The sequence below is a fragment of the Hippocampus bargibanti genome, linkage group LG06, assembly GCF_051943395.1.
Source record: "Hippocampus bargibanti isolate YZ-2025 linkage group LG06, ASM5194339v1, whole genome shotgun sequence".
Taxonomy (NCBI): Eukaryota; Metazoa; Chordata; class Actinopteri; order Syngnathiformes; family Syngnathidae; genus Hippocampus; species Hippocampus bargibanti.
In genome coordinates this window covers 15,393,230-15,416,358 of record NC_142739.1, presented here as the reverse complement: position 1 = coordinate 15,416,358, position 23,129 = coordinate 15,393,230, and the positions used below count along the sequence as shown (strand labels likewise).

General features: G+C 39.5%; 1 protein-coding gene across 1 annotated transcript; it reads left to right on the top strand.

Annotated features, from left to right (window-relative positions):
* Positions 1 to 1,089: 1,089 nt before the first annotated feature.
* LOC148896598 (lysophosphatidylcholine acyltransferase 1) lies at positions 1,090 to 22,106 on the top strand. The gene is made up of 14 exons (XM_088998358.1): positions 1,090 to 1,529; positions 3,343 to 3,482; positions 7,907 to 8,121; positions 9,244 to 9,356; positions 10,926 to 10,986; positions 11,184 to 11,242; positions 14,319 to 14,353; positions 14,521 to 14,575; positions 14,677 to 14,759; positions 14,961 to 15,086; positions 15,271 to 15,424; positions 15,719 to 15,817; positions 16,182 to 16,320; positions 17,326 to 22,106. Exons 1-14 carry the CDS (start codon positions 1,407 to 1,409, stop codon positions 17,556 to 17,558), a joined length of 1,635 nt encoding a protein of 544 aa, XP_088854484.1. The 5' UTR covers positions 1,090 to 1,406; the 3' UTR covers positions 17,559 to 22,106.
* The last annotated feature ends 1,023 nt before the right edge of the window (positions 22,107 to 23,129 follow it).

Sequence of the window (23,129 nt, the reverse complement as noted above, 5' to 3'; positions counted from 1 at the left end):
TAAAAGAAATAAAAAGACACATCCACGCGTCTCGTCTTCATTAATACAGCAGCATCGTGGAGATGAAGACAGTCACTGTTGTGACACCCGTCACATATATATATATATATATATATAGAGAGAGAGAGAGAGAGAGAGAGAGAGAGAGAGAGAGAGAGAGAGAGAGAGAGAGAGAGAGAGAGAGAGAGAGAGAGAGAGAGAGAGAGAGAGAGAGAGAGAGAGAGAGAGAATGCCCCAACCTTCAGTAAGTGCCCTTTAAGTTTGTATGCATTGTAACTGTTACAGCCAAAGGTGGCCTTCTGACAACCCTTCCTGACACAACCCTCTGTATTTATCCGGGCTTGGGACCGGCACAAGAAGACTTATGTCCCCTTGTGGCTACAGAACAAGCAACTCGCACGCACGCACGCACGCAAAAAAAAATATATCAACATACTGGAAATAAAACTGTTATCATGTTAGAAAGGTACGTCAGAAACACTCGCGGGAGGGTGGACTGTGGGACGTCCAAAAGGAGTTGCACCTCCATTATCGCAGTGCAAAATAGTGTATGTAAAGAGAGCTTACTGCCACGAGAGGGAAGCAAAGGATTACTACAAATATTGTTTAGCCGAGCCTCCGACCGATTGTTGCATCATTGTCAAGGGGACCAGGGAAGGCAGTTTCGAAATACAGTACTGTGACTGTCCATATGTTCACATTAGGATTGAGAGGGGCCGCCTCTAAATATCAATCGCAAAATCTATTTGATCATCTTTATTGTCTCCTGTGTGTAACCTGTTCATATAAGTACAGCGATGCAAGCCGCGCATCCCACGTATTTATTAACTACTATATTTCAAAATGAATATTTGTGCAGCCAAAAATGTTTACAAAATATTTTGGGTGGCGAACCTACCAGAAATAGTCCGACAAGAATATCCAGACAAGGTGGATAAATGTACATGTACAGTATTTTATACTTGCATTCCAAACGAAAATGTGTTAACGAGCAAAATTGTTGGAACTCCATTGAAATCGTTATGTAGTTCCTGGACTGCTGTTTTCATCCTTAATTTGGGTTGGACGCGTTTTGCGCGTGCGCAGATCCAGCGCAGCGGAACTCTGGCTCCATTCTCATGCCGAGCTAGCGGTTTGCTTTGCGTACCGCGCCACGAAAGAAGGTGTCTTGGCGGAAAGATAAAGGCTACTCCAAATAACTCTGCTTAATCCCCGAGCTAACCATTATCCCTCCGTGTTGCCGGATGAAGAGAGATAACAGTAACGGCCACGCACTCTCGCCGTAATTAGCTGCCAACAGCGATACTGTTTTGGCAAAAGCTGCATTGTGCGTGCAGACTCGATTTTGAGTCATTATTACGTTTGTGTTTGAATACGTAGAGGAGCATTGACAAAGACTTGTCGGGATGAGGTTACGGACTCGGAGCCAATGTACCATTGAGCCTGATGGGAAGAACATGGAAAAAGCGCCTCCATTCAGAAACCCTTTTGTACATGTCTTGAAATTCACCCGAATGGAAAAGGCAAAGGTAACTGTTGTGCATGCATGCGTGTTTTTTAATTGGCAAGATTGTCAGTGCTATTAATGACGGTGTTTCCCCTTTTTTGCATGCATCCCAGTCCCAGCCAGTCGTTAGCATTAGCTACCTAAATGTTGCATTCTCTTATCCATCCTTGCCAGCGTTTGAATGTTGTAAATAAACGATCCGTCAGAGGACTGATTTCTATGCATTCTGCTGTACAAAAGTGACAAAATGTGTGAACAAAGTCGGTTAAATGATTCTTAAAAACGTGAAATAACGTCACGATTAAAAGCATAACCATCCCTCCACGATAGGCCTAACTACGTAATGTTTTGCTTGTTGTAAACAGTATTATTAGATTTCGTAGCATTCTGAGTTTCAATCAGAACATAGCCTAGTATTTACGTCACAGTTTTGTACGTTACAGTAGACAGTTATTTCTATTTTGCTTCTTACAGCCCATTCAACACGTGTTGTGCATTTTGGAACGGTGACAGTTTACGCACAGCATTTCAGTTCAGAGGGAAAGAGATGTCTAATGTACAGCATATATGTTACTAAGCGTCTCGTTGATCAAGTTAACTGGGCAGTTTTGGAGTCTTTTATGACACAAACAATGTTCTCTTTCAAACTGGTATTTTATGTCCACTTGCAGTTGTTATCACTGAGGAATATTTATGGGTAACGTGTGGACCGGTCTTAATTTTTCTTAAAATCACATTCACTTGTATAGTTTAGCTGTCGTCTAGTCCTGTCAAGGTAATTGCTGACAAAATATGGCATCAGTCAGAATGTATAGAAATATTAATTTCTCATTACTGCAGACTCATATATACACTTGCCGCCCATCAGTACAATTCCATTAGTTAATACTTCTGTTTAAGCTCCATAAACAGTACATAATTGTACTTAACATGTACAATACACAGAGGGACTACCAATGGAAACCGACGATTTGCAAGTAAATGTTGATTAATATAGCATTGTTCCTTTTAAACAAAGTAAATAAATAAATACTAGTGATGAAGGTCCTCTGGATTTTCCCAGGATTCTGATTGTTTTAATTCTCTGAAAAATTGAGCAAAGGTTGGCCCAAATTAATCTGGTTATTATTGTCAACGTTGAATGAACATGTCTTTGAGTTGGTTATATTGGATTGGATTTGGATTGGATTTGCCTTTATTAGTCCTGCCGTGGAGAAATTTACATTTCACAGCAGCAAAGTTATGAAAGGAATGAAAGTAGAATAACAAAATACAGGAGTTTTGCTTTCACGAGTGTAGCCATGTTGAGGCACGAACACCAGTAACAGTAACACCCCCCCCCCCCTTGCATTCTCATGCCTTCGTCAGATCTCAAAGCACAAAGGGTGTTGCAAGTGCACACAAAAAGCAGATTAATCATTGAGTGTCGAGTATTTGAATAGCATTTTGTGTAAACCAATTCATGGCCATTTCTCCCTCACCCCCAATGTTCAAATATGTAGACAGGCAAGCAATAGATGCAAGTGTTAGGAACATGTTCAAGTGGTCATGGCTTCATGAAAAGGTCTTGAACACTTGAATACTTTGCGTGGTATTTTTTTTCTGTGTTTTTTTTTCCGTGTAATTCTTGCTCTTGTTGATACTTTGCAAATGTCCCCAATGTGGGTCTATTAAAGGCTTTCTTAGACTTTTGTGGCAATTATAGTTGACAACTGCGCTTTGAACTATTTTTTTGGTCATCTCAGAGCTGTCTTCCACAGTCAGATTGTGCCATAATTAACCTTGAATGTGTTCAGTGTTTATTTATCTCTATTTTTTTCTGTCATTGTTTACAGATCGCAGTTATGACAGTCACACTATTCCCCATGCGTCTACTCATAGCTGCATTTATGATGCTGCTTGCCTGGCCTTTTGCGTTTCTAGCCTCAGCAGGACGCTCTGAGACCGCTGTTGAACCTCAGTGCCTCTGGAGAAGGTGGGTAAGCCTGTCTGAATGTTTGCAGCACTGTCCATGCAGTAGAATGGTTGGGTGCTTCGGTGAGGGAATTTTGGGGTCATTTCGTCGATGCCCACATCTGCTTTGCTCACTCTACGTTGACGTGTGCTGCTGACGTGACGTTTCGTCAAGCGCCACTAATCACTAGCGGGCTTGTGACAATGATCAGGCTTTCATACTATTTATCCAAAATAATGCTTGCTAAAAATGGTTTTGTTTACATTATCAGAATATCCACCATCTTTTTTCAATGACAGAATTCCTTCGGAGGATGACATTATTTGAATGTTTTTATTTTTTTGCAATCTTTCTGAAATAGCTTAAGATGCTCCCAATTCCTTGTTGAAATAGAGATTTGTCACAAAAAGCATGTTGAAGTGATAGATATTGACTGCAAGACATGATTTGTATCTCGAATCCATCGATTCACTGGTGAAAAGTGACACTTTGATCCTCTCCTCTTTTACCTATAAAATATAAAAACCAAAAACAAAAAAGTGACGTCGGTTGTCCTTTAAAGGACAACCGACGTCAGTTTTTTGTTTCTTAACTGACATCAGAAAAACGTTTTATAGCATCTAATATACCCAAAACACGCAGCATGATATTTTTAGTCAAATGCAAAAAATGACTTAAAGTGTCCAAAATCTGCAAAAAAAATTGAGCTGCGAATTGGGCATTTTCAGAAAGTCCTGCTCCCAGTTCGTGACGTCATGCCAAGAGGTCTTGCATTGCTAGTGAATCAAAACAATGGCTTCAATTCGGAGAATATGCTTTCTTGTTACACCTCCAGTGATGAATATGATTCAAATAGTTCTGAAGAGGAAAGCATACATGTTTGCAATCTATTAAAGAATTTATTTGTGCCATTTTGAGGCAACAAATGCGGGGAAATCTCTCACCCAAAAAAGAGGCACAAAATGACAACCTCCTGTGGCCACCTCCGTTTCCACAGGCTGATAAATTCCTTATATGGCGCTTGGACGCCCTCTTCTGGCCTTCTGGTGTCTTTTGGGTGCAACACGAGGTCCCCAGACCAAACAAGTACAGCAAAATTCATTGACGTGATGGAAGTACCGCTACAATGCGTCGTTTTTACGGTCAGGGGCGGTCCTTTAGTGACGTCACGTACGGACTCGTCACCAACTCAAAAACAAGACTTCCTGAATATTCAGCACGAGTTTTAAAACGTAAAATATAGCTATATGCGGTGGAATCTTTGTAAAATACGCTCAGTAGAAGTCATTTGAAGCCATTTTGCAAATTATGGACACAACTTGTCCAGAGACGTCGGTTGTCCTTTAAAACTACACACAACATACCTTATTCTATGTATAATAAATGTGCTATTGTATTGTAATGAAAGAAATACACTGCACTGTAAGTCACTTTATTTACATTTGTGATGGTCGTTGATGGCTCTTAATTGACACCTGTTGCTTTCTGACTTGTAAGGTCTTACGAAACTGAGGCATCACATTATCATTCATCATGTTGATGACTCTCATACCCTTTTCTGGATGGAACTGTTCAATAAAAGCCTGCACAAATCAAATAATCTGTGTTGAGGAACTCATTATGGCAACAAGCTCCTCGATGTCATCTGCATCCACTTCGAGTCCCGTAGGTGCTGGCAGAGATTTTATTACAACAAAAGGCGCGAGTCCGATGATTCCACGGACGCGGAATAAAACGTGTCATTAGTCATGTGAAAGCATCGACTAACGCCTTTGTGTAAACTTCACACAAAGGTGTTATTTAGTTGATTTGAGAAACACTAACGAGGTGTGCGTTTGTGGCGTCACATGTGCACACTGCGGCTGTCATGAATCTCAGCCTGACACATCTCTCACGCTGTGTGTCACTTCCCTGAGAGTAACATTCTTCATTTTCACCATTGCCACCATCCTTCGCCTAAAAGCTTTACAGTGTTGTGTAAACTTTACACAAAGGTGTTATTTAGTCGATGCATTCACGTGACTAATGACGCCAAAATTGTCATGTGCGAGTTGACAGCTGGGGCGGCGCTGCCGCTGGCGACACTTCAATTTCATTTCAACGAATCGCTGAAGCTTTACAGTGTAAAGCTTTTAGGCGAAGGATGGTGGAAATGGAGAATGTTACTCTCAGGGAAGTGACACACAGCGTGAGAGATGTGTCAGGCTGAGATTCATATGACAGCCGCGGTGTGCACATGTGACGCCACAAACGCACACCTCGTTCGTGTTTCTCAATGATCTCCTTCTCCTCGACGGTGATTTTATTTTTTTGTGTCTTCTCCGGCTGAACACGAGCCTGTGGTGGGTTTTTTTTCGGTCCCATAATAGTAAAATTATCTGCAAAAAGTTCCTCGGAGGCGATCGACGTGTGAATTCAGAGAGAGGGGGCGTGGAAAGTAGCGCCGGCTGGAGCGCTGTTCGGTCGTGTGCTTCCGCCGAAGATCCAAAGATCACTCCGCCAGATCCGAAGAGCACTCTGCCAGCCATGGTGGGTGTGTATCGCGAAAAGTAGTGTGTATTTCAAGGTTTAATTTTCATAAATTGGACGTTCGTAAGACGAAAAGTTCGTAAGATAAGGTGTTCGTAAGCTGAGGTCTCACTGTCATTGGCGCAAAGACCTCAAATCAAGCCGCGGCAGTCAATGGCCACTAATGTGAAATTAGTAGCTTTTGATAAGTCTCAGGCCGCATCAATTCTGCTGTCAATGTGCAATAATGTGTGCACTCCAGTGCCAGGGTTTTTGTCATTTTTACTCAAATTGCAGGACCCACAGAATATTAAGTTTTAGGACCACATAAACAATGCAGCGTAAGAAACCTTAGACTTTATACTTTCATCAGAAACAAAGAGTTAATTCAAAAGTTATATGGGTCTGGAGTTATCTGAGGTATAGGTGTGGGCGGCAATTCCTGCCCCTTAGTTGGGGCGGCACATCCTGCCCCTTCGTGGGAGGTAAAACATTGCCAGAGGTCTGGGTCTGACCGAAGCTTTAAACGCACCCCGCCACAAGAAAAAACAACCAGAAAAAAATTGAGAATGGCGCTCTACGTAATGCTTTTCAATTGGCAATGGGCAGCATCTTCCAGCCCTGCTTTGTTCAGCGGAAAGGTCGGTGCTGTTGGATAGTCTGCGGCAGGATGGATGCATGGCTTGAGGAGCCTGCAATAAGAAGGCGCGTCAGCGCAAAGCGCCGATGCGTATGTGCAACTATCGCGGCTTGGAATTGAAGCGGATTCACGTGGGACAGGAGATGTGAGACAATCTTCATCAATGGATGCTGCAGCTGCATGTTTGCTTTCAACATTTAGCTTGTAGTCGATGTGCACATTCCACCATGATGTCCCTGATCCACTGGTGAAGAGACACTTTGATCCTCTCTTTCATCTGGAACTGCTTCGTGTAACAAAGTGGTTACAGAAAGTGCTTCAGAATGAATGACTCTGTGTCTTGGTGTTGTCATGTTATTTGTTATTTAGTGTTTTTTTCTTCTTTTGACTTCAAGACGGCACCGTGAGAGTGGCTGCCTTTCCAGCAGCTCCTGTATTTTTTTCTACTTTCATTCCTGTTTTAACTTTGCTGCTGTAAAATGTAAATTTCTACACTGCGAGACGAATAAAGGCAAATCCAATCCAATTCCCAAATAAATTTGGGAATGGCAGTGAATGAATTAAGATTGAATAACTGTCTTTTGTGTTGTGTCATATTATTTCCTATTTTTGACTTAAAGATGGCGCCACAAAAGTGGCTTCCTTGACAGCAGCTCTTATATTTTGTTCTACTTCTTTTTTCCTTTCCTCTTACTTTCCCAGCTTTGCTGCTATGAATTGTGAATTTCTCCATTGTGAGACTAATAAAGGTTATCTTACCTTATCGAAAGTACCTAAGTTTAGCATGGCTCGTTTGTGCAAGTTCTGGCCAGCTCTCAGAATAAACTGACATCAATATTTGGCAATCATTTTTTGTGGTATGTTTCTTTCTTTGTAGTGGTGCTTCTGGCCAATGTTCATGATGAGCATATGTAAATGGAAAAGCAAGTGATCGGCATGCCGTTCAATGCCTTTCTTTGCTGAACTAACGGTCACATAGAGCTTTTGTTTTTTTAGACGGCATCGAACTAAAGCCCAGAATGTGTGCAGAATAGCATTTCAAACGTGACTCATAAATGCATAAGAGTTTCAGCCAGTGATGACCACAGCTAAATTTAAGACACAGTGATTCTCCAACACTGTTGAGTGTCTTCGTCGATTTACCTTGAGAGGAGACAACTTTGAATAAATGAGCTTTTACTTTTCAATTGACAGTAATGATCATGTACCTGTGCAACAATAAATTATGCTATGAGTTTCATACAGATATTTGTCTCGAATGTCAATTGAACTCAACGCTGAATCGTGTTTGTTTCAGACTGGTCGATATTATTTTGAAGATCATCATGCGGGTCATGTGGTTTGCGGGTGGCTTCCATTGGATGAGTGTTAAAGGGCAGAGGGCATTGCCTGCCGACGCGCCCATTCTCACTCTGGCACCCCACTCTTCCTACTTTGATGCCATCCCAGTCACCATGACAATGGCTTCTATTGTCATGAAAGCTGAGAGCAAGGATATACCCTTGTGGGGAAGTAAGTTACTATCACTCAGAATTTTTAGAATAAGAGATGCCCAAGGTGTTGGGTCACATTAAATTAGAAAAGGCATTAAAATAAACTTTTAAGTAACTATTACAAAGTGGAGCTAGTGGAGCTTGGAAACGGGAACACAGGGAATGTGTGACTCCAAGCCATTTAGCTCTTTGCAATTGTGTGGTGTGCTGCAAAAGACAAAATAAATTAAATTCAGCCTGCCTGACACGTATATCTGTTCGTTTCGATGATATGATTGTTTCATATGCTTTGTTTTGGAAAGTACAGTCAAAGCTCGGTTTTCGAACAGCTCGGTTCTCATCCCATTCGGTTTTCAACCAAAAATGTCATATTTTTTATGCCGCGGTATACAACCGAAATTTGGTTCTCAACCAAACTGAGTGCATCTGAATGCATCACTCGACTACCCTGTCGAGTGATGACTTATCCGTCACTTCCTTATATGTCACGTCTTCCTCATTGTCTCATTGTGACCGACGCATTAATATTGTTGTCTTATTTTTGCGAAAATGCTGACATATTTGGTTAAGATCTCCTGAATGGTATGATTTTAAAGCAAGCAGAGGATGGTTTGAAAAGTTAATGTGCCCTGTGTTTGCCCAAAGACAGCTGGGATAAGTGCCAACACGCCCTGTGGCAGAAAGAGAGAGATTTTTATGTACAGATGTTAATGTTGATGTTAAGAGTTGGTGAAAATGAAAATTTGTTTTTATAGAATTTTACACATGACCTGCTCTATTATTAAGTTTTTATCCGGTTTATGCGATGAAATAGTTAAAAAGTTGTTTTCTAGACTTTGAACAGATTAAGATTTTTTTCATTGATTTTAATGCAAAGTGTTGTTTCGGTTTTTGAACAAATCAGTTTTCGAACAGGTTTCTGAAACGGATTATGGTCGAAAACCGAGATATCATTGTACTATAGGGCCAGTGTTTTACGACAGTGTTTGACTGTTGTAAAATTGTTAGTCTAACTATTTTCTTCTTATCTCACTGTTGTCAACGTAAACAAAGGGTAAATCTTGCGAGATGCCTTTTATTTACGTCCAAAATGCATTTGCCATAATTTCTGTTCTCTGCTGTGGATTTGTTGTTCCCTCAGCTTTGATAAAGTACATCAGGCCGGTTTTTGTATCACGGTCAGATCAGAACTCAAGAAAGAGGACGGTGGAAGAGATCAAACACAGAGCCCACTCTGGAGGAGAATGGCCACAGGTAAAAAAAAATGTCTCTCCCAACCGAGAAATTAAGTTCATTCACTGTGGATGTTTTAAACCGAACAGCCACATAAAGCCTCCAGTTTCAGACAGCAAAGAAATGTTCACACAGTAGAGCCTCCACATTTGAATACAACCTGTTCACCGATGCTCTTAGACCTCAATTGAAGAAAAAAAGTTCCCTTTTGGATTAAGTGTGATATGGACAATGAATGAATTGAATGCATCCATGGAATAATTTTCCCAGTGTCAAAGCTGTTGCAATTATACATTTCTTTTCTTGAGTACTGTACTCACCGTGTGTATCTGTGAGTCCTAAAACAATAATCAAAAACTAATGATCTCACACTACGTTCCACTGCATTTTCTTTGTGGACTGGCATGGTAAAAAAAATAAAAAGCTAATTTTCTTATTCTGATCATATGCATTGAAGCATTGCAAGAGGTAGTGGGAGACATTCAATCAACTCTAACACCATCCATCGTCGGTTCGCCTCCCGCTCCGGCCTCCCTGTGTGGAGTTTTCATGTTCTTCCCAGGCCTGCGTGGGTTTTCTCCGTGTCCTCCGTTTCCTCCCACATTCCAAACACATGCATGGTAGGCAGATTGAACACTCCAAATTGTCCCTAGATGTGAGTGTGACAGTGACTGTTGTTTTTCTTTGTGTGCCCTGTGATTGGCGAGCAACCAATTCAGGGTGTCCCCCGCCTAGTGTCCGAAGACGGGTGGGATAGGCTCCAGTGCGCCTGCGACCCTAATAAGGAATAAGCGGTACGACGGAAAATGGATGGATGGATGTTTATTAGAGGGCGGCCCAGTAGTCGAGTGGTTAGAACACCGACTTCATAGTGTAGAGGTCGTGAGTTAAAATCCCGCTCCGCTGCCTCCCTTTGTGGAGCTTGCATGTTTTCCTGTGCCGGGGCGTGGGTCTTCTACCGGTTCTCCGGTTTCCTCCGACTTACCAAAAACATGCATTAAAGGCTGATTAAACATTCTGACTTTTCCCTAGGTGTGTGAGCATGTGGTTGTTTGTCTCTGTGTGCCCTGGGATTGGCTGGCAACCAATTCAGTGTCCCCCGCCTACTGCCAGAAGACAGCTGGGATAGGCTCCAGCCCCCCCCTCACGCAACCCGTGAGGATAAAGAGGTCTAAGACGTTTATTAAAACTAATGTTCCCACTGTAACCAAAGACGGTGGTGAAATAATCTAAAAAAAACATATAATTCAAATAATGTATTTGAAATTGTATTTTGTCATTGGGAGTTATAACATGGGACAAAAAGCATTTTAGAAGGTGTTCCATATTTATATTATATCGATATTCTCGGGAGTCGGTATATCCGATCCTGCGGGCATGTAATTTTCTCCTTGAGTTCATAGAAATAGTATCGTAATAAGCAGTACTATCGATATAACCGATATCGATATAACGAGACTTTACTGTATACATGTCTTTTTATCTGCCTCCTTCTATCTTAACCTCTCTATTTATGTAGGTGCAGGGCCCTTTTTTTCTCTTTTTTTCTCATTATCGACTTTTTATATGGTGTCTATTTCCTTCATGCAGATAATGATTTTTCCTGAGGGAACTTGCACAAATAGATCCTGTCTAATCACCTTTAAGCCAGGTAAACTGGTCATCATTTTTCTTCTTCAGCCTCGGTTTCGATGTATCTTTGCAACTGTACATGAAGACCATTTCAGTCAGATATAGTAGTTATTTTATTGAAAAACATGAACATTGTCCAAAGTGGTTTTTCAACTTCATTCTGAATTGTGAATTATCTTAAGAAAAAACAAGAAAAAGATTGTTTTGGTTTTGTAGGAGCCTTCATCCCAGCCGTACCAGTGCAACCAGTTGTGATGAGATACCCCAATATACTGGTATGAATCTTTCAATCTTGATTTTGTATGCGCAAGGGCCGAATTAGAAATAATTAAATTGCAATGAGTTCAAATTAGCCATAAATGTATTCTGAAATTCAATGTATTTACTTCAATATTAGTTAACATAGTGTACACTTAAACTTGCAGCCTTTTATGTAACTATCACAGTTTCTCCAAACAAGTTAGGTGAGAAGTCATGAAAGTCTTATATCAAATTACAATAATGCAACCAAATAAATCAGGTTAATCGCTTAAAATGTTTCATGAAACACGTGCAATGCACTTCTAGGACAACCGACACCACTTTTTTGTTTCCTAACTGACATCAGAAAAACGTTTTATAGCATCTAAAATACCCAAAACACGCAGGCTGATATTTTTATTCAATTGCAAAACACCAATATAAATGACTTAAAGTGTCCCAAAACTACTTCAAAATGACCTCAGAAAGTTTCAGTTTCAGAAGGTCCCCCCCCCCCCCTTGTTCGTGACGTCACGCCAACGCGCCCTGCCTTGCTCTAGAATCAAAACAATGGCTTCAAATTCGGAGAAGATGCTTTCTTGTTACTCATCCAGTTATGAATATGATTCAAATATTTCTGAAGAGGAAAGCATAAATGTTTTCATTTGTGTAAGCTCTGTCGTACAGGAGTGGTCCATCAATGAAAAGGTTTCTTCAGCCGTCATATGTACTTTTTTTGAAGGTGTCGGACGTTTCGCTTCTTATCCAAGATGCTTCTTCAACGAACTAAAGTCTTACTGGTAGTATCGGTCTGATATATATATCGCTAATGTCCAGACAAGGCGGCGCCGGACACTGCTATGATAGGTCCCTACTCTCAGGTTGGGGGGAGCAGAGGACCACTGCCTGCAGCCCCACCGATTGTTCCTACATTCCTGACTAACGACTGGCCTGATTGCCCCACTCCCTCCGGTATCACCTCATCAGCATTACTAATGTTGCCTAAGCAGGCTATTGTACGAACGATCCAAATTGAACCTCACCCCACCATATCGGTTTAATGAAGGATTTAGCTTTTTTATGAAAATTGCTTCTTTTACTCCCCTTTCAAACCATCTATGTTCCTTTGCGAAGATTTTAACCTCATTGTCATCAAATGAGTGGTTGCTAGCTTTTAGGTGCATATGTACTGCCGATTGAGGCCCACTAGTATTATCCCTGCGTTGTTGATAGTCTTTTTTTTGAGAATTTGTTTAGTCTCCCCAACACTAGTATTATCCCTGCGTTGTTGATAGTCTTTTTTTTTGAGAATTTGTTTAGTCTCCCCAATGTATTGCTCTTTACAATTTTCATTCTTATAATGTATTGAATAAACTACATTACTTTGTTTTTCATTTGGCCGCCTGTCTTTTGGATGCACTAATTTTTGCCTTAAAGTGTTTATCGGTTTGAAATAAGTAGGACTTTTGTGTTGCCAAAGTACTCTTTGTAGTTTTTCAAAAACTTCTGCAATGTAAGGTACTGCTACTCCTCTCCTTTTTGTATCTTCAGAATTTTTGGTTTCATTCCCTATTCTTTCTTTCTGACATTTGTTAAATGACCACTGAGGGTACCCACAGTTCATAAGTGCTTTCCTGATATGTTTTGACTCCTTTTCTCTGCCTTTGACGCTTATAGGTATTAGTTTCGCCATATGCTGGAGGGTTCTGATAACTCCTAGTTTATGTTGTAGAGGATGGTCAGTGTGTCTAACCGTCCTAAAGACTTCTGTTTTAGCACTCTGTCCTCTTTTGTAATTACTTTACCAAAAAAAAGTACAGATGACGGCTGAAGAAACCTTTTCATCGATAAATGTTTGCAATCAATTAAAGAAGTCATTTTGTATCAGTTCGAGCCATCAGGACTGCAATGTAGCGTCCCAGAAAATGGACAAGATGGCGCCCAAGCCCCGTTGGAAATGGGCTGATTTGTCTGCTGGGAATTTGTGTCAACTAGAATCAAATAGTAGTCTTGGTGTAACACACAAAGATTCACCATCGCGTTATTTATGTTTTCCTTCTAATTTTGCCATCAACACGGATCAACACGAAGTTCAGAGCAAACAATACCCAAAATGCATTGTGTTTCACTTTCTCGGTCAAGGGCGTTCCAGACGTGACGTCACGGTAGGCACCGTCATCAACTCGAAAACAAGACTTCCTGAATATTCAGCACGAGTCTTAAAACGTAAAATATAGCTATATGACGTGGAATCTTTGTAAAATACGCTCAGTAGAAGTCATTTGAAGTGATTTTACAAATTATGGACACAACTTGTCCGGAGGTGTAAGTTGTCCTTTAACATGTTTTTCTAATTGACCATTTTGTGTTTGGGAGCCTTTGACTGAGCGAGTTGGATGTTCTGTAGCCACAAAGGGACATACGTCTTCTGGTGCCGGTCCCAAGACCGGATAAATACAGAGGGTTGTGTCAGGAAGGGCATCCGACATAAAAGCTTGGCCAAAACAAACAAGCGGATCAAACCTCTAAAGATGGAGGAACCTGAATTTCTGTGGTGACCCCTTGAATGGAAAAGCCGAAAGGGAAAAAAAAAGCAGTATATATATATTTTTAAATCAGTAAATAGCATTTGTTTAAACTTAAAGGACATCTAAAATTACAAATATGGTGCTTATGATGTTATTTTTTAACTTTGGCCTGCTACTCTAAGGGCACGTCACAAATTAGTGAATTATGTCAATCTTTCAAGTCTTAATGTCTTATTCTAGAGACACCTGGAAGCCATTTTGGGGAAAGCATTATGGCATTCTGATCTAATGGATTTTATGGTTTTCAATTTACTTCATTCAGCATGCTTAAAATGTGAACTGGAAAAATAGATAAGAACAACTTTTTTTCATCCCACAATGGAGAAATTCCAACTTCACAGTTCATGACATTTGGAAGTATGATTGTATTTTTCTTGACAGAATCTTTCTTACACCTAATTTCACACTTGACAATATCCTAGCGTGTTGTCAGATATGTCACGGTATTGTACTAAAGCTCCATTGAAAATGCAGTGATAGAGGAAATAGTGTATCTTTAACATAGCTCTTTTGTCTTGTGAAGGATACAATCACATGGACATGGCAAGGCCCAGGAGCGTAAGTTTTTTTTTGCTCTCACCATATTCCATAATTCTTTACAAAAAACAGTAAAGTTCATCTTGTTTGATATTGATTAAAAAGGGTCTCTAGCAATGAGTATATTTTCCCTTCATCTACACCTTGAATCACTTCTCATTCATTATGTTCAATTTCTTTTAATCCAGGTTTAAGATATTATGGCTGACACTATGCCAGCTACATAATGTTTTTGAAATTGAGGTAAGTGTATGGAAGTGTGTCGATCCAAGATTATTATCTGGCATACAAGCGGATGTTGACTGGCAAGTTATCTTCAAAATGATTGTGAATTCTCTCTGCAGTTTCTTCCCATTTACACTCCCTCTGAGGAAGAGAAAAAGAACCCTACCCTATTTGCTATCAATGTGAGGCATATTATGGCCAAGTAAGTTTTGAACAAGGTTGGGAAGAAACTCTGAAGCAATTATGCGAACCACTTGTATACATATTTATATTATTTGTAGGAGTGACACATTTTGCTTGATTGTCCAATTGACACCTTTTTAAAAGCATTCATAACCACTGCTATGTAGTTTTTTTGTTGTCCACACACAAAAGACATACACCAATGTCTCGATGGTCACAGAGCCCTTGGAGTCCCCATCACAGATTATTCGTTTGAGGACTGCCAGCTCGCCATGGCAGAGGGCCAGTTGAGACTGCCGGTTGACACCTGCTTATTGGAGTTTTCTAGACTCGTCAGGAGACTAGGGTAAATCATTCAAACCTCACATTATCGGAAACTGCTGCCAGAGTTGTCTTTGCTGTCGTTGCTGCTGCTGTGTCCAATACACAAGAAAAGATTCTATGTTACGAAGTTTTCAATCCGGCTCGTAAAATTTGATGTTCCTTGCATTTCCTGATTTTATTGAGAATACTGTTATTTCCTGTCACAGTATTAAACCCCAAAACACGGAAAAAGAGCTGCAGGATTATGGGAACAGGTCCAGGAAGCTGCAAGGACACAGGCTGCGCTTGGAGGAATTTGCTCAATTCTTGGATGCTCCCATTTCGGATATGTTACGACACACCTTTTCCCTTTTTGACGAGGTCAGCATTTGCTGTAAAGTTTGAAGAATATATTTGATAGACAAAAAAAAGTCAAAAAAAAAAAAAAAAAAACATTCCCAATCATTTTTTTCTGTGCACCAAACTCATCCAAAAATGAAGCCGAATAATCCCAACCATTTTTACAGGACAACATTTTTTTTTATTATTTTTTTTTAACTTGACTTCCCCTTTTATGTTTTAAAGGCATTTGTGTCAATGAAATTATTACAGTAGTGCACGTGGTCATATTCACTGTTTTCATTTTAATCATTTAAGATATTCTTGATTTTCCAGCATGAAGACAATAGCGTGGATATCAGAGAATATGTGATAGCCTTGTCTGTTGTATGCAGACCTTCTAAAAGTCTGGAAACACTGAACTTGGCCTTCAAGGTAAGTTACCATCAACATCCACGAGACTTTTGTTGCTCCGTCTTTGTAATAAAACCAACAGATTTTTTTTGTAAATTTGTGAAAATCTGCAATTAAAATCTGTTAAACTTCTCTCAGATTGTTACATGAAATACATTCACTTTTCTCCATTTTCAGATTTTATCAGTCAAGTTGCACTAAATGCAGACCTCGTTAATATTACAAAAGGCATTGTTTGAAATTAATGTATTTTTGAGCAACCCTCTTTAATAGGCACCTAAAACTCACCTATCTCCCTTTAGTCTCTGAAGCATATGGCAAGACAAGTAGGTCACAAGTGTTCAAAACAAGCAACTAACGTACTGTGTACAATGTGACTTTTAAGTTGTTTGAGGCTGAGAATGGCACTATCACCGAGGAAGACTTTGCAGCTATTCTGAAGACGGCTTTGGGAGTGACTCATCTTAATGTAGCCTGCTTGTTTGCCGCCATTGACAGCGAAGGCACTGGAAAGATCACATTTGGTGAGAAATGCAACCATCTTTTAAATGTAAACTCAAGAACTATAGAATGTTTGAGTTTAATTACATTTTAAAAGTAACACATTCTGCAATGATTTAAAGGACAACCGACATCACTTTTTTGTTTCCTAACTTACATCAGAAAAACGTTTTATAGCATCTAAAATATCCAAAACACACAGGCTGATATTTTTAGTCAAATGCAAAACACCAATAAAAATGACTTCAAGTGTCCAAAATCTGCAAAAAAATTGAGCTGCGAATTGGGCGTTTTCAGAAAGTCCCGCCCCCAGTTCGTGACGACACGCCAAGACGTCTTGCCTTGCTCGAGGATCAAAACAATGGCTTCACATTCGGAGAATATGCTTTCTTGTTACGCATCCAGTTATGAATATGATTCAAATGGTTCTGAAGAGGAAAGTATAAATGTTTGCAATCGATTAAAGAAGGTCTTCCGGGTCATTTTGCGGGATCTGATTCTAATTCTGATCAAGACTGATGTGTAGCGTCACAGAAAATGCAGAAGAAGGCGCCAGAGCTGAAATGGGTTTATTCTTCATCTTGGAATTTTGGTCAGGGAATATAAAAGAGTTGCCTTGGTGTAACATACAACCATTCATCCATTGCGTTATTTACGTGTTTTCCTTCAAATTTTGCCATCGACACGAAGTTTTCAGACCAAACAAAGTACCGCAAAATGCATTGAGGTGATGCAATGTATGTCCTTTCTCGGTCAGGGGCGTTCCTTCAGTGACGTAACGTGAGGACTCTTCACCAACTCAAAAACAAGACATCCGGAAATTTCAGCGCGAGTCTTAAAACGTAAAATATAGCTATATGCGGTGGAATCTTTGTAAAATACGCTCAGTAGAAGTCATTTGAAGTGATTTTACAAATTATGGACACAACTTGTCCGGAGACGTCAGTTGTCCTTTAAAAATAACAGTAAAGCATTGTGAAACCCTTGTCTGTTATTTTTGTCTCGTCCCCTTCTTGTCATGTCAACAGAGAATTTCAGGAGCTTTGCAGAAGAACACGTGGACTTTGCAGAGGAATACCTGTACCACGAAAATTCAGGCCTTCCCAGTGGTTTCTGCCAACATCACCAGACTAAGTGTCAACTGTCTTTACACAGCGTGCATGACACTGCCAACACAAAAATAACTAACGGCATCTGTCCTGATTTCAGCCCCAAAGATCAGGACTGCACAAACAATGCATTCCTGAAGAAACACATTTGACAGAGTTGTGATTGTCGAACAACAAATATCTCTCCTGGTGAGAGGTTGTTATATGCTGCATGCTCGGTATAGATGGTTGCATTTTTTATTTTCAAACTGAAAGAGACTATATTTTAGTCATTACAAATGAGATGTTCACCTTACCATTTTGCTAGTATTTTTGTCCAGACAGTTTTCTGAAGTACCTTTCTAACATGATAGCAGTTTTACGTCCTATGTTAATTTCGTGTGTGTGTGCTTGTGCGTGTGCGTGTGCGTGTGTGTGTGTGTGTGTGTGCGTGTTCGCATTCGCGCGCGTCTGTGTGTCTGTGCATGGGTGGCAAGGGTTGTCAGAAGGCCACCTTTGGCTGTAACAGTTACAATGCATACAAACTTAAAGGGCACTTACTGAAGGTTGGGGCATTCTCTCTCTCTCTCTCTCTCACACACACACACAATCTCACGATCTCACTCAATCTCTCACACCTGCATGTTTTTTTAGGCTTTACCTGTTTATAGTAAGTGCAAATCAAGCCTTGACAATGAAAGAAAACACATTTGGGAAAGTAGTGTGTTTCAAATGTGTGTGTGTATATATATTGTCTCCCCATTTTTTTCACTGCTACTGCCTTTTGGCTAGAGAATATGTACAGGTGGCTTTGTGGGTAGCATTAAAGAGTTTACATAAAGGTCCACCTGAGGATACCAGTGACAATTGGAGCATTTGAAGCTATTTTCCTGTTTCAAGCCACATTTGAGGTGTACTCGGGTCTTTTGAGTAGATTACATTTTTGCTATGCGCTTGTTAAATACATATATTTATACAATATTTTTGATTTAGCTCAGGGTTCAGTAACACAAATGACAAATATGCTTGTATGATGTCATCTTTTTTTTTTTTACTGGGTTTAACGCACTTCTTTATTTTATATATTAGTACTGATCTCCCTACTTCCAATCAGTTGTCTTTTTACTGTTGATATGACAAATTGGACCAACAATGTTTGGTGATGATGTCACCCATTATGTACAGTAAAGTCTCGTTATATCAATATCGGATATATCGATAGTCCCGGTTATATCGATACTATTTCTATGCACGCACGGAGAAAATTACATGCAAACAGGGTCGGATATATCGATAGTCCCAGTTATATCGATATTTTTTCGGACTCCCTTGAATATTGATATAACGAGACTTTACTGTATTGCTGTCCCTTTCACTCGAGGTGTAGTGGCTTTAAACTGGGAAAGGAGTTTGAGTGTCATTGTTGAAAGCACATTCCGTTTTGTTATCGGATTTTATAATAGGCGTGTCATTCCAAATATTTTTTCTGCCTTACATCGCCATACTTTTTGGTCATTGGTATTCCATTCAACATATGCATAGCTTCGATCCCTGGGAAAGGAAAAACAAATATGCTAAAGGTTCTTATTTTTATATACATTTTCAGTACAGTGACGTGCAACCCCAATACTATTTTGAAGGGCACATCCTGAAAGCATTATGCAAGTATTCTAGTTTACCCAAACATCCAAACTAATTTTGTACTTATTTTGTGTTTTGAAATATAAAATGGTTATTAGCACTATTCTTGTGCTGGTTCAAATTGAAAGGAATGCTTTTCCATGAGCAAAAAGTTATTCCTTTTGTTATTTAACTCTGTCCGTAGACCATGCTTGCATATGTTTCTGTTCTGGCTTTCAGGAAAGCAGTATTCTACTTTTTTAAGCCTTTCAAGAGTTCTTTTAGGTATTTTGAATATTACAAATGCTGGGCATTTTGTGAATCGTTGATATATGTATATGATTTTATTTTTTATTTTTACTGCCAGATATTGTTGATGGGAAAAATGAGCCAGATTGTTTTATTTTATTTTTCTTCATGTTACTCACTGCTGAATTTTTAACCAGTCTGAATTGAAGGTCATTTTGAGCGCGTATTGACTGCTCCCAACCTAAATGCAGATTTTGTGGCGAAACCGTTAGCCTTGAATATAGCTTTTCTGCTCGATAAGAGAATGTATTGACAATCTTGTCACAGTCAGAAGCAACTCCGCGCAAACTGAAATCTTGCTTTTTAAAACAAAAGTACACTCCATCGTTTTGATTGAACTCTTTTCTTTGTTGAACTAGACGTACATATACCTTTTATCAAACTAGACTTCATGTCGTGTATAGATGTGTCGGGCCTTGAGGTGATGTAAACACCAAATGACAGGCTGCAAGACATATATTCTCTCGTACACATATTCCAAATAAATGTTGATAATGCGTCAACACTTAGTATTGACTTCTGTTCATGTTTTATTCCTTTAGTGTATGGTTTGAATTTGTGCTTGCACTTTAGTTTTCTTTATTTTGTAAAAGGTCTCATACACAATCAAGCATGTTAAGTTGACTTTTTTTAATGAGCAATAATTTTGCTAACAATAACTTGTTAAGAATCTGCACCATTCCCTATATTGTAGCCTGATTTGTCGGAGTCATTTAAAAAACATTTAAAACACATTTAGACTGACTTGACTGCTTTGTCTTTGATTGTTGAACATATAGAGCATGAGAATGACTGACGTTGCATACTTGGGAACTTCTTACAGATTTGAATCAATTGCATATGCTTGCACCACACCGTGGAAACCTATTTAATGTAAATGGGTGTTTCATGACACAATTTCCATGTAAATGTGAAGGAAATATTTTGTACATCCAGAGGGCAGACATGACTGTGAAATTGTACTCAAACTCAATGGCAAGAACTGAACCTTGCATCGAATGTTTTAAATCCTGTTCAGTACCAACCCCATGTGCTTTTCTTTATTTCAGAATCAGAATCAGAATACCTTTATTCATCCCGCAATGGGGAAATTTGCAGTCCACAGCAGCAATTGAAGAGGGATGGGGTTGGGGTGGGAGTGAAAGGATAGAAAACAAGATATTCTAAGCATTATTTCAGTTTTACAAAAACATACCTTTCAATGTCAAAAGACTGCTATTGTTAACTCCACGTTTGTCCTCTGTATTTAGAACTGTAATAGTCCCTGAATACATTTTACATTTTTATTCTTCTATATTCGGTCTTGCTGACTCTCTGAAAAATGTGTACCAGTATTTATGCTGCTCGGTAAACAGTTTGTCCGCCATTGAGCCGAAGAAGAAAGACGTTGTGTACTCTTTGACAGAGTGATAGTGTCTTTCTGATGGTTCTCTGCTTACCTAAAACTGGTTCTTCTGTAGCTTTACTTCACCTCTTTTTTTCTCGATAATCAAGGTTTGTTTTATTAGTCTGTATTGATGAAGAGTCATTATTGCAAGCTACTTTGCATTAGTCTGTGAAAGACTGCTATGATATAACTTGTTGATCTGACTCTCGGAGCTTCAAAAAAATAATAATCTAACCTGAACAACTTTTGTCTTTTGTAGGGATGTTTGTATGAATTTTGCCTCTAGTCACTCACTCCGTCTAGTGGGACAAATAGTGACATGACTGATTTGAATTTCAATCCAGCCACAAATGGCCTCCCACACATTGACTAGTTTAATCCAGCCTGTTAGAAATTCAAAAATTTTACTGATTTCTGTTAGAATTAGTTACCAGCACACCACTTATTCCTATTTTATGGAACCACAAAGCAGACATAGAAGCAAAAAAATACAATAATTGCATTCATCGCAAAAGTTTGCATGATCACGCAAAATTTGCACGGCAACGTTTGTTTTAATCCGGGCTATCTTCCAGCTAAATGAAAGATGGAGCGTTTTCACCTTGGGAAAGTGAATTGGATTTTATTTTGAAGTTAGCTTGAAATACTAAGACAAAAAATCAGCTCTTGATACTAATTGGATTGGATTGGATTGGATTGGATATGCCTTTATTAGTCTCACAGTGGAGAAATTTACATTTCACAGCAGCAAAGTGATGAAAGGAATGAAAGTAGAAAAACGAAATACATGAGCTGCTGGAAAGGCAGCCACTCTCGCGGCGCCGTCTTGAAGTCAAACGAACAAAAAAAAATCAAATAACAAATAATATGACAGCATAGAGACAATATGACAAAACAAAGACACAGAGAGACATTCATTCTTCAGGACTTGCTGTACCCTCTTTGTGATGACATGAAGCAGTTCTAAATGAAAGAGGAGAGGATCAAAGCGTCTTTCCACCAGTGGATCAGGGACATCATGGTGGAATGTCACCAATCACGTTTTTCGAATCAGTGAAAGACATCTGAAGCGTATTGTGTCTGAAAAAGATCAATGACTGCCTGATCCTGGGTGATTTTATTTGCAACTACCGGTAATTGGAGCATTCTGCACAGCTGCACTGTTACAGATGGATTTACACTAAATGCAGAGAATATGGACTTTTTGTCGGGATAGAGAATGAATGCTCACCTGTTGCTGAAAAAGTTGAAGCTGAGATCAGTCATTCAGCCAGGCAAGACTTCAGAGACTATCTCCAAATCACTACTATATTGTCCTATTTCTGACAAGTACCAAAATACTTCATTTTCAATACGGAATTGTAACACTTGAGATGTAATAAAATATAACCATTACAAACATAAAGGTTCTTGTCTGCATTTTTTCTGTACTAGATAGTGTACATTTGACTGAAGGGAAAAGCCGATAGGAAAAAAGATTTGACTGCAGTGTAAACCGTAGGTTTTGCCATTGCTTTATTGATATAAAATAAACTTTCTTGGTTCTTGAATTCAAGACAGGATTTCTTCACCGAATATGATGTTAGTCTTCCTGCATGCTCAATACGTCGATAGCGATCGACCAGTCGATCTACATTCTACAAGGTAGATCGCATGAAGGTCATGTGACATCAACATGACGCTATACAAATAACGGTGAGTTTTTTTTGGTAGACAAACTCGACGAGTTTTTTTTGGTAGACAAACTCGACGTCAGCCTATTCGACATCCCTTCCTCGATTGATACACCGGACAACCAATCCGATGACATCTCATTGTGATGTACATTCCGTGCTAAATCAACGCCGCTGAGCGTTGCAAGGTTAACAAGCTAGTTGTTAGTTTCATGCAAAATGTTCACTCGTTTTTCCCCCCTGAAAAGTAAGATAGGGTATAAAAATGAGTGGGGTTGATGGACCAAGTAAGAAGAAAAAAAAGTATAACTTTCATACAGAATGGGACCAGAACTTTTTTTCCACGATGACATTTTCAAAGTGCGTTTGTCTAGTCTGCCAGTTATCAAAGTGATCTCAGATAATGGCACAAAATATACATAATCATGTTGCATGGTGAGTATAGTTTTTGTTTTTTGAATGTTGCTGTGCCGATGACCATTTTGTGTATAAGTCTTTTACTGAGCGAGTTGCTTGTTCTGTAGTCACAAAGGGGCATACGTCTTCTTGTGCCGGTCCCAAGCCCGGATAAATACAGAGGGTTGTGTCAGGAAGGGCATCAGACGTAAACGCTTGGCCAAAACAAACATGCGAATCAAACCTCTAAAGATGGAGGACACTGATTTGCTGTGGCGACCCCTTGAAGGGAAAAGCTGAAAGGAAAAGAAGAATATGTTGCATTGTGCAATAATGCACGGTTATAAATCAACATAAAT